General features: G+C 41.9%; 1 protein-coding gene across 1 annotated transcript; it reads left to right on the forward strand.

Annotated features, from left to right (window-relative positions):
• Nucleotides 1-2179: 2179 nt before the first annotated feature.
• LOC129506771 (B box-binding protein-like) lies at nucleotides 2180-8868 on the forward strand. Its single transcript, XM_055320762.1, has 2 exons — nucleotides 2180-2417; nucleotides 7998-8868. The coding sequence occupies exons 1-2, from the start codon at nucleotides 2350-2352 to the stop codon at nucleotides 8449-8451; spliced, it is 522 nt and encodes a 173-aa protein (XP_055176737.1). The 5' UTR covers nucleotides 2180-2349; the 3' UTR covers nucleotides 8452-8868.
• Nucleotides 8869-12650: the final 3782 nt, after the last annotated feature.

Consider the following 12650-nt stretch of genomic DNA (forward strand, 5'->3'; position numbering starts at 1 on the left):
TAGCTCTGTTACATGCAAAATTCATTTGGCAAGGATGGGTTCTTTCTTAGCCTGGGTCTCCTCCAGGCAACACAGGGCAATAGTACATTTATCCTGTTAGCTGTGTGCATGAAGGGTGAGGAAATCCCTAAAAACTGTAGCTCTCAACCCAGGGATCCCCAGGGATTGGGGATGAGGCACCTTTATATGTGTGTGTGTGGCGGGGGGAGAGGGGAAGGTTGTGCACACATGTGAGTGTGTATTGCAGGTCTAATGGGCTGGATAGAAGGAAAAACGGACTTCTATCTTTTGAGAAGATTCCTTGGTGTTTCTAAATCATTGACCCATTGATAACTGCCTTAAATCAGTTTTATTCATTCATTTATTCATTCACTCATATAGCAAACATATTATGATACACACATACAGAAATTAATAAAAGTCCCTGCCCTCTTTTTTTTTTAAGGTTTTATTTATATATTCATGAGAGACACACAGAGAGAGGCAGAGACACAGGCAGAGGGAGAAGCAGGCTCCCTATGGGGAGCCCCATGTGGGACTCTATCCCAGGACCGGGGATCATGGCCTGAGCCAGAGGCAAATGCTCAACCACTGAGCCACCCAGTCCCCGCCGTTTAAGTGGTTACAGTCCTGCTTGCTCAGACCTCACCCATTTATAAATGAATCCAATCCTTGCCTGTCCTGCCTCTATCCCAGTCCTACCCTGGGAAGACTCTGCAGCCCCCTTCTCTTGTTTTTAAATTAGGAGACTTCATTTTATTTTTAGCAGTTTTGAGTTTACAGAAAATTGAACACAACGTATAGAGAGCTCCCCTTATTCCCCACCTAGCTTCAACTATTACTACTAACCTCTGGCCTTAGTGGGGGACATTTTTTACAAGTGATAAGCCAATATCAATACATTGTCACCTGAAATCCAATTTGCATTAGGGCTCATTCTTGGTGTTGTACATTCTGTGGGTTTGGATAGTGTATAATGACAGCATCATACAGAATAGTTTTACTGCTCTAAAAATTCCATCTGCAGCCTCCTTTGCTCAGCCCTCTCATTCTCAGGCTCTGCCCCCATGCGTCCTGTGCCCATGCAATAAGGTAAGAGTACATTCACTTGGATTAAAATCACGGTGCAGGATATATTCGGGTTACCCTAGCCAGCCCCAGGATTTTGGCTGATTTATAGCCAGACACCTCTAAATCTTCACCAAACTTGACAAGAAATTCACCCTGCCTACCAAGTAGAAAGATCCAAAAGGAGCTGAGAAGAGGCTGTGTCTCTAGGCACAGAAAGTTACAAAGAATCCAGTTGGCTAACAAGGCCATTTAACTTCCTGCTGAGCCGCCTCAGGGAATTTCCCAAGAAATGCCAGGATTTTAGAAATGGCTTTTCTTTAATCTTGGTGACTCACTCCTCCTGAGCCAGCCCCAGTCCTTTAATGATGCATTTTGCAGATGTAATTTTAGTGGTGCTACAACGTGTCTAATGAAGTGATAATTTATGGATGCACACAGTATACGAGGCAGCAGTGGGGGCCAGTTTAGCCGATGCAGAAGGGAAGCCAAGGAATCAACCCAACCGAGAAGCTGCCCATTTCCCAGGTCCCACTGGCTGCCCCACTTCGGGTGCTGGGAAACCTGTGGTTGGGAAGGACCCTGGCAATGCATTTTATTTTATTTTTAATTTTTATTTATTTATGATAGTCACACAGAGAGAGAGAGAGGCAGAGACACAGGCAGAGGGAGAAGCAGGCTCCATGCACCGGGAGCCGACGTGGGACTCGATCCCGGGTCTCCAGGATCATGCCCTGGGCCCAAGGTGGCGCTAAACCGCTGAGCCACCCAGGCTGCCTGGAAAAATGTTAAAGATAAAATATAAAATACAGGGATCCCTGGGTGGCGCAGCGGTTTGGCGCCTGCCTTTGGCCCAGGGCGCGATCCCGGAGACCCAGGATCGAGTCCCACGTCGGCTCCCGGTGCATGGAGCCTGCTTCTCCCTCTGCCTGTGTCTCTGCCTCTCTCTCTCTCTCTCTCTCTCTCTCTCTCTCTCTCTCTCTCTCTTGCTCTGTGTCTCTCATGAATAAATAAATAAAATCTTTAAATAAAATAAAATCATTGTTCCAGGAAGGCTGCAGGGCAGACGGTAGTCATTCCAGTTTGCAAGATTATATCTGAATCTGCCGGCAACAGGTTCGGCTGGGTTAAGAGCTGTGAAGTTCCTCCTTAGGACAGTGATCTTTGGAAGACAATAAAAAAGTGAGATTCCTCCTGGTCTGCGGAGCCACCCCAGGTGACAGCCCCGGAGGCCAGGACCGTCCCGTCTCTTCCAAGGACTCCAGATGCTGCTTCTCCCCTATGCCAGACTCCAGTGAGCTGCCATCTGATGCTGTCTGGGAACCCCTGCCACAAGCTGTCTTTGCCACGTGGGTACTTCATCATGGAACTCTTCATAACTTATTGTGACTGTCTCCTTACTTGTCCTTTGTGCCACTGAACCCTATACTCCCTTATTTATTCACTGAGGTCTGACAGCCCATACAACGTCAGCCAAGTGTACAGGTTAGTGCACAAATGAATGAACTGGATGGTCGTGGTGGCTCTTTATCTCCATGAATGACACTTTGGTGCTATAAAACAGAAACCTCCATGCTAATCAAAATTTGTTCCTCTTCAGCATGTGCTCATCCCATTCGGTCACCAAGTCCTATCAGTGTTAATCCTAAAACATCTCTGGAATCGTCTCCATTTTTTTGTTTCTACCTAAGTTAAGACTCTGAGCTTCTTTTGTTGAGGTTCCAGAGAAAATGCAGAATGCCCAGCTACATTTGAATGTTAGAAAACAATAACTTTTTTTTTTTCAGAATAAGTACAGCCTAAAAATTGCATGTGACACACGCTAAAAAATTCATTGTTCATATAAATTTCAAATGGAAATGGGTGGTCCTGTATTAAACATTTTTTTGCTGTTGTGATAAAATATACATAAAATTTACCCTTTCAGCAATTTTCAAGTGTACAATTCAGTGATGTGAAGTACATTCACAATATTCTGCAACCATCACAACTGTGCATTTCCAGAACTTTTTCATCATCCCAAACAGAAACCGTACCCATTGTAAAAGAACTCCTCACTCCCTCCCACATGCCACGGTAACATCTACAATATTTTTCATCTTTATAAATCCGCCAATTCTAGGTGCCTTGTATCAGTGGAGTCATACAATATTTGCCCTTTTGTGTCTGTCTTACTTCACTTAGCATAACATTTTCAAGGCTCATCCATGTTGTTGCATGTATCAGAATTCCCTTCCTTTTTAAGGCTAAATAAGATTCCATTGTATGCACCACATTTTATATATTCATCTGTTGGTGGTCATTTGGGGTGTTTCAGCTTTTCTCTATCATGAATAATACTGCTGTGGACATTGGGGTATAACTCTCTGTTGAAGTCCCTGGTTTGATTGATTGATTGATTGATTGATTTGAATTCCCTAGAAGTGGAATTGCCAGATAGTAGGGTAATTCTATGTTTAACTTTTTGGTGTTAAACAGCAGCCACATCATTTTATATTCCTAATCAGCAGTACACAAGGATTCCTATTTCTCCTCATCCTTGCCCAAACTTCTTATTTTCTGTGCTTAAAACAGTTATTTTTAGTATAGCCATCCTAATGAGTGTGAAGAAATATCTCATTGTGTTTTTTCCATTTTATTTCATTATTATTGTTTGAATTGTCGTAAGAACATTTAACATGAGATCTACTCTCTTAACAGTTTCCAAGTGCATAGGACAGTATTGTTAGCAACAAGGCATCATGTTGTACAGTGGATCTCTAGGAAAGTATTCATCTTGGGTAACTGGGATTTGTTATCTGTCGAATAACATCTTCCCGTTACCCCTCCCCAACCCTTGGCAACCACCATTCTACTCTCTGCTTCCATGAGTTTGACAATTTTAAATAACTCAGATAAGTGGAATCACGAGGTAGTAGTCCGACTGTGACTAACTCATTTCACTTTACTCGATGTCTTCAAGGTTCATCCATGTTGCCTTGAAGCAACATTTATTTCTTTTTTAAAGACTGAATAACATTCCATGTACGATGTACGTCCATTGTATATGCAATGCCATATCTTCTTTATTTATCCATCGTGGACTTCTAGGTTGTCTTGTCTGTCTGTTGTGAATAATGCTGCAGTGAATGTCAGAGTACCAATATCTCTTCAAGATTCTGATTTCAGTTCTTCTGGATAAATATCTAAAAGTGGGATGGCTGGATCATATGGTAGAGTTTTTTTGTTTTTTTGTTTTGTTTTGTTTTGATTTTGATTTTCCTTTGTTTTTGTTTTTTAAGGAATCTCTAATGCTATTTTTTTCAAGCAGCTACGTCATTTTCCATTCCCATTCACTGTGTACAAAGATCCCATTCTTTACATCCTTGCCAACACCCACCTTTTTTCTTTCTTTTTTAAAAAGAATAATGGCCATACTAGGGGTGTCTGGGTGGCTCAGTCAGTTAAGTGTCCGACTCTTGGTGTCAGCTCAGGTCATGATCTCAGGGTCATGAGATGGAGCTCTGCATCAGGCTCTGCACTCAGTGGGGTGTCTGCTTGTCCCTCTCCCTTTCCTTCCCCGTCTGCCCCTCTCCCTGTTCTCTCTCTCCGTCTCTCTCTATCTCAAATAAGAAGAAAAATAATGGCCATCATAACAGGTGTGAGGTGATATTGTGATTTTGATTTGCAGTTCTCTGATGATGAATGCTGTTGAGCATCTTTTCATGTGTCTTTTGGCTGTTTACATGTCTTCTTTGGAGAAATGTCTATTCAAGGCTTTTGCCCATTTTTAAATTGAGCTATTTCTTTGCTCTTCAATCTTAGGGTTTCCTTATATATTTTGGATATTAATCCCTTATCAGGTATATGACTTGCAAATATTTTCTTCCATTCCATCATTTTCCCCCTATGCTTCGCTATCATTTTGATTTGTATTTCCCCAATAGCGAGGGATATTAAACAGCTTTTTACCTGCTTATCAGCCATTTTTATGTCTTGTGGAGAACTGTCCTTTGTCCATTTTTAATTGGGGGTTTTATGTTGTTGTTGTTGTTGTTGTTGAGTTGTAGGAGTCCTTTGTATACTCTGAAATTCATCCCTGGTAATGTATAGCAGATATATGATGTGCAAATATTTTCTCCCACTTTACGGGTTATTTTTTCAGGGATCCTCTATTCTTATCTGCCAAACCTGGTGATTCTATGTGTGTGAGAATCCATCTACACAGGTGTTTTTCAACTGGGGGTGATGTTCCCCCACAGGGACGTTTGGAAGTGTCTGGTAATATTTTTGGATGTTATAACTGGGGAAGGAGTGCTTCTAGCTTCTAGGGGATAGGGTCCAGGGATACTGCTAAACATCTTATGATACACAGACAGCCTCCAGTAACAAAACACTATCCAATCTAAGAAATCATGTTGCTGAAGTTGAGAAACTCTGTACATTGCTGCTTATCTGCTCATCACCATCCGAGATACTTAGGAACAGCACCATCCAGGGTCCTCTGAGACTTAGTTCTGCTGCTATTGGTAGAGGAGGAGAAACTGTGACAGTGGAAGGAACCAGATAACAGTGAGGAGTGTTTAGATAAATACCCTACTCACTTGTTCCATGGAGATATGATGGCGATGATCTTACTTCCTCAACTCTTAAGGACCAGATCAAATTCTATTTCTGATATGAAGTATCCCAGACAAAATAAGTACAGTAGTCTCCCCTTCATACATGGGGATATGTTCCAAGACCTTCACTGGATGCCTGAAGTCACAAATAGTACCGAACCTTTTATATGTTTTTTCCTATACATATACATCTATGATAAAATTTAATTCATAAACTAGGCACAGTAAGAGATCAACAACAGATAATAACAAAAGGGAACGATTATGATGACAATATGCTGTAATAAAAGTTATGTGAATGTGGTTTCTCTGTCTCTCAATATCTTATTGCACTGTATTCATCTTTCTTCTTGTGACTTTATGTACTTCTTAGGTTGGATCTCCCTCTTCCATCCTTTGTACTGCCATGTGCATTTTATATAGATGGAAGGATAGTAGACACATAATAAACATTTGTCAAATAGGTGAAAGTTACTTGGAGGAAGTAGGAGTTGCCTTCCTAGTTCAAATGTAGGCTCTTTGAGAGCTGGGATCATTTGCTGTAATTCTTAAAATCATACCTTGAGTTATTACTAAGAATATAATGAGTGTTCTATAAGTAGTTGGTTCTGTGAACTAAAGTGAACTGAGTTCTATTTTTGGAGCAAATTCATCTCTTTAGAACCTGTTTGCCTTGTATGGACCTTTCATGGATTCACAGAATCTCAGAGCTGACAGATACCTTGGAAGTTATCTGCTATTGCATCCAGCTCAATGGCAGGAGATCCCCTTTAGCAGTGGTCCTCAAAGTGTGGTCCCCCAATTAGCAAAACCAGAAGCACCTGGGAATTTACTAGAAAAGTAAATTGTCTGGCTTTGTCCTGGTGCTGAATCAGAAGCTCTGGGAGACAGCTGAACAATCTGTGGTTTAACAGGCTTTCCAGGTGTTTCTGATGCAGAGAAAGTTTGAGAATTGCTCTATGGCAATCTTGGTGGTGTGATCTCTTTCTTGGACATGCCCACTAATGAGTTTCATCATATTATCAGATTGTCACTCCATTTTCATATCATCTTAATTGTTAAAAAATTTCTTCTTATTTGGAGCCAAAGTGTTCAGCGGTTCCTACACATTGTCTGCTTCTGTATTCTGGAGCTAAACAGAATGAGGGCTAATATACTAAATTTTTCTTTATACAGATAAAGATAGGCATAATTTATGAAATATGAATCTGGCAATAGAGCAATGGGGGCAGGGTGGACAGCAACAGCCTGTGTTGCAACGCACGGGTGATCTGGAAGTTGGCCCAACCCCTAAGGACTGCCTGGGACCAGATCAAGGCTCCAACATCACAGCCAGGATTAAATTACTGGGTTCATAGTATTTTCTTTTTCTTCCATTTCATTTTGGTGTCTCTAACAAAGTTGTCTCTCTCAGGGAGAATTTGCCACCACCTGCCTCAAACAGGGAGCAACCAACACTTGACCTTATGTTAACTGGAGCTTCGGGATCCCTGGGTGGCGCAGCGGTTTGGTGCCTGCCTTTGGCCCAGGGCGCGATCCTGGAAACCCGGGATCGAATCCCACATCGGGCTCCCGGTGCATGGAGCCTGCTTCTCCCTCTGCCTGTGTCTCTGCCTCTCTCTCTCTCTCTCTGTGACTATCATAAATAAATAAAAATTAAAAAAAAAAAAAAACAAAACAAAACTGGAGCTTCAACTAGCAGTCCAGAGAAATTTGTCTTGATGCTCTTGACCTCTGTCTTTTGTAGACTCTTGTGTTCTTAATGGTGGAAAGAATCTTAGGGGGTCATCTAGTATATGTTATAAATATGAAAACAGAGGCCCAGATGATCAAAGTGGCCCTTGATCCTGGGATGTCAAATCAGTTTTATTTTTAGGCTGTCCCTTACTATCAAGATTTTCTAAAACAGCTTTATAGAGATATTAATTCACATGCCAAGGGTTCACTCATTTAAAGTGTACAGTTGGAGTTGGATCCACAGCGTGAGCACAGAGCAGACCCCCCCCCCCAGAGCCCTGAGCAGCCCCACAGCCATGGCCAGCCTAGTTACACTCACACTGAGGAGGGGCCACAGCATTGAAGCTGGCCCAGGGTCCCAGCACTGTGATTGTGACCCCAAGCAGTGACATGGAGGCCGGGTAGCTCACAGCCACCTGCTCTCAGTACTGCCCTCACAGAGCCCCACACGCCCACAGTAGACCAGGGCGCAGCATCCCAGGAGGCTGACACTGACACACCTGCCGGAGGGGACAGGAATGTCATCACAAGAAAGGTAGTAGAAACCATAAAATGATTCTGTGTAAGAAATAGATATGGTTTCACCAACAGGAATGACACCAAGGAGGATGTTTTTGAACACAAGACTGCCATGAAGGAGAAGAACCCCTACATTGAGGCACGGGGATTGCAGAGACTATGGAGTTTGATGTCGGAGGAGAAGAAGCAATGCTACCCGCCCTGCTGGAGCCCCAGTGCGAGGCATAAACCCGCAGAGGACCGCATCCTAGCCAAGCGCAAGGGGCCTCCCAGCAATGACCTGCAGAGGTACCAGAACAGTGAGAGGAGGGAAAGAAGGAGGGGTGGAGAGTGCCCCTCGAGGCCAGGCCCCACCGCACCCGCCTGCCCAGGCTCCGGAGCCCACCTGACCCCGCCGGGACCCTACCTTCGGCAACTGCTGCTCCCCATCCTGCGCAATGGGAAGGGATGGAGGGTGTTGACAAGCGGATGCAGGAGAGCAAGGGAGACCCGTGAGACAGCACATGGACGAGGGCGCAGGCGGTGAAGACCACCTAGAGGGGACGGCAATGAAGACATGGGGAGATGAGACCCAACGTAGACAGTGCTGCGGGGTCACACCTGAAGGCAGGCCCAGAAAACCCTGAAAACACAGGAGGACAGACAACCCCAGCAGCCCATCCACCTGCTGAGTATCGGCCGCTCCAGAGCCTAAGGCTGAGGAAACGCGGGCCTGTCTTCTCCAAGGCGAGCTTCGTCCTCCAACCAGAAGAAACGAATATGACATTCCAGAAGAAATGAACCAAAGATGGGAGCTGAAGGCCTCAAGTGCTTGCCTTTTGCCTGTTGACCAGTTAACCAAACTGCCTTATCTATGCAGCACAGGCCTTTTATTCATTTTACCTCAAGACATCTCTTTTGGGCAATGATGTGTTTTAAAGCCTATTTTTTTCTGAAAACACCTTTGAAGATTTAAAAATTGTTTCATACTTGGCAAAGTTGAGATTTTAAGAACTTAATTTTTTAATTTGTAATAAAAGCTTACAGTTTGATTTTTTTCAAAGTCAATAAATGGCAAATACTGTTAATAGAGGCCTTAAATAATATACAAGGGGCACCTGGGGGCTCAATAGGTTAAGTGTCTGCCTTCAGCTCAGGTCATGATCCCAGGGTCCTGGGAGCCAGCGCCTGATGGGGCACAGTGGGGAGCCTGCTTCTCCCCTTACCCCTGCTCATGTTCTCTCTCACTATCTCTCAAATATATAAAATCCTTAAAAACCAATAATATACAAACAAAACTATTCAATGGCTTTTGACATATTACATTATTTTAAAAAATTGTCATAAATATAACAGAATTTGTCCTTTTAGCCATTTTTAAGCATACAATTAAGGGGCATTAATTGTATTTATAATGTATGCAACCATAATACTTATTTCCAAAACATTGTCATCACCCCAAACAGAAACTTAAAACTATTATATTTTTTAAAGATTTTATTTATTTCTTCATGAGAGACACAGAGAAAGAGACAGAGACACAGGCAGAGGAGAAGCAGGCTCCCTACCAGGAGCCTGATGCAGCACTTGATCCCAGGATCCTGGGATCATGACCTGAGCCAAAGGCAGATACTCAACCACTGAGCCCCCCAGATGCCCTGAAACGTTATAACTATTAAATAATAACTTCCCACTGCCCCTCTCTCGAGCTTTGGTAACCTTTAATATAGTTTTTGTTTCTATGAATTTGCTTGTTCTGGGTATTTCATATAAATGGATCATCTAATATTTGTCCTTTTGTATCTGGCTTATTTCACTTAGCATAATAGTTTCAAGGTTTACCCATGTTGCATTGCAGTATGTATCAAAACTCATTTCTTTTGACTATTTCATGGTACATACATACATTTTGTTTATTCATTTGTCTGTTGGTGGACACTTAGGTTGTTTATACCTCTTGCTATTGCGAGTAAAGCTGCAATGAACATTGGTGTACAATTATCTGTTTTCAATTCTTTTGGATCGATACCTAGGAGTGGAAACTAACAAGACTTTATTGAAACACTTTTATTTTAAATTGGGAAACATTTCAAACATTGAGAAAAGTAGAGAAATGATAGACATTACCAAACCCCTATGAAGATAAAATAGATATTAAGTCTGTCATGTCTGATTTATTTATTTATTTATTTATTTGAGGGAGGGGAGAGAGAGGGAGGGAGGGAGAGAGAGGTGGGGGGAGAGAGAGAGTTCATGAACAGGGAGGGGCAGAGGGAGAGGGAGAGAATCTCAAGCAGGTTTCCCACTGAGAACAGAGAACAACCTGGGGCTCAATCTCATGACCCTCATATCTTGACCTGAGCTGAAATCAAGGGTTGAAAACTTAACCAACTGAGCCCCCCAGGGCCTGGTTTAAATTTTTTTTTTTAAAGAATCAAAACATTAAAGAAATAGTGAAAGCTCATTCATTCCTTTTCCCTAACTTTACTCCTTCCCTAACCAGTATCTCAAAGTTTCTGCGTATTGCTTCCATGTCTGTTTTTATAATTTTACTATATAAATCTCCATGGGTGTGTACATATATATGTAAATATAAAAAGTGTACATTATAATTTGAGGTATTTAAAAATATGCATTAAAATATGCATAAATATTATAATATTGCAATATTCTTTTACCTCTTTTTTCCCAATCAACATTATGTTTGGGGCTGTATCCTTGTTGACATTTTGGTTTGTTAATTTTAACTGCTATATAATATTTAACAATATTTAATTGAACCTTAAAATATTCTGTGATTCCCTTATAACTGCTAAGTTTGGCCTTATGTTTACTTTTATTATTGATCTATGTAGATTTCTACTATCTTGTTTTCTTTCTAATTTCTGTGTTTATTTTGAGTTTTTTCTGCTCCTTTCTTGCCTCCTATTAGATAAATCAAGCTTTCTTTATTTCCTTTCCCTTCCCTATTTTTCCTTCTATTTCTATTCTTTTAACAGCAACCCTTAAAATTTTAATATGCATGCAAAACAATTCTACAGTTATTCACTATCTCTTCTTTTGTCTTGAATAATACAAGGACACAAAGGAGCTTTAACTGATTCCTTCCTCCCATTTTATGTTATTGTTTACTAGTATTTTAGTGCCATAGAAAATATACCCTCAAATTACTTTATTATTATTATTGTTGGTGGTAGTGGTATCATTTCATCAAAAAAAAAAAAATGCATGTTCAAAAAAATGCACGTTCAGGGCAACCCCCGTGACGCAACGGTTTAGCGCCGCCTGCAGCCCAGGGTGTGATCCTGGAGACCTGGGATCTAGTCCCAACTCAGGCTCCCAGCGGCGTGGAGCCTGCTTCTCCCTCTGCCTGTGTCTCTGCCTCTCTCTCTCTCTCTCTCTCTCTCTCTGTGTCTCTACCAATAAATAAATAAATAAATATTTAAAAAAATGCATGTTCAAATTTATCCCTTTATTGTCTTAAATTTGCTTCTGACATCTCATTCCTTTGATTTGGATTTAATTTCTTTATTGCTGAAGTACATATGTTAGTGCTTCTTATTTGTCTGAAAATATCTTTATCTTTATGTGATAGTTCAGCTGGGGCCAGTATTTTAAGTTAACAGGTATTTTTTCTCAGTATTTTGGAGACAATGTTTTTCTAGACTCTGTTGATGCTACTGGGAAGTATGCTGCTAGTCTAATTACCATTCATGGTGATCTGTCTGTTCTCCCTGGCTACTTTTATTTTATTTATTTATTTATTTATTTATTTATTTATTTATTTATTTATTTATTTAAAAGATTTTATTTATTTATTCATGAGAGACACACACAGAGAAAGGCAGAGACACAGACAGAGGTAGAAGCAGGCTCCCTGCAGGGATCCTGATGCTGGACTGGATCCCAGGACCCCGGGTTCATGACCTGAGCTAAAGGCCGATGCTCAACCACTGAGCCACCCAGGTGCCCCTAGAATCAATTTTCTTTATATCTTTGATGTTTTATAATTTTTGTTACTAGTTGGAGATTCTGCGTTGTTGTGAATAAAGGTATCAGTTCTTGGATTCCCTGTAAAAGATTTACATGAAGATCCATGCTAGCTAGAAGAAAGACAGCCAGAAGGAAAGTAGCAAGCACAAAGCAGTTTCTTTCTTTCTTTTTTAAGATTTTATTTATTTCTTCATGAGAGACACAGAGAGAGAGGCAGAGACATAGGTAGAGGGAGAAGCAGGTTCTCTGCGGGGATCCCGATGCAGGACTCCATCCCAGGACCCCAGGATCACACCCTGAGCCAAAGGCAGATGCTCAACCACCAAGCCACCCAGGCATCCCAAGTACAAAACAGTTTCTATAGGACAGATGGGAGAGAGGGCAGGCCCAGAGGTGGCAACTGCCCTGAAGCTACAGGTTTTATTTTCTTTGTGTGTAAGTGGGGTTTTGGATCATGGGCAGGGTGGTGTCTAATGGAGGCTGCTTCCAATCATTTGTGGGGGCACCTCCCAGTAGTTAGGAGGGGGAGTTTTGACCCTACAAAGTTCTGACCCTACAGAACCCTTATGACAACTTTTCCCCACGGAGAGGGGAAATGGTAATGCAAATGAATTATAATGAGCCTAGGGGTTACCCTGGGGTGGAGGTGTAAGAGGAGAGAGAGCTTCTGTTCTGCACCTGTGGCTCTTGATCTGTCAGCCTGGGGATGTTGGAAGCCAGAAGACCAAGATGTTGAGAGCCATAAAGTCAGGA

Source organism: Nyctereutes procyonoides, unplaced genomic scaffold (assembly GCF_905146905.1).
Source record: "Nyctereutes procyonoides isolate TBG_1078 unplaced genomic scaffold, NYPRO_anot_genome, whole genome shotgun sequence".
Classification (NCBI taxonomy): Eukaryota; Metazoa; Chordata; class Mammalia; order Carnivora; family Canidae; genus Nyctereutes; species Nyctereutes procyonoides.

Coding starts and splice junctions, on each gene's coding strand:
- LOC129506771 (XM_055320762.1), top strand. CDS start 2,350: ATGCCAGACTCCAGTGAGCTGCCATCTGATGCTGTCTGGGAACCCCTG. Junction 2,418..7,997: donor CCACAAGCTGTCTTTGCCAC/GTGGGTACTTCA, acceptor TTTCACCAACAG/GAATGACACCAAGGAGGATG.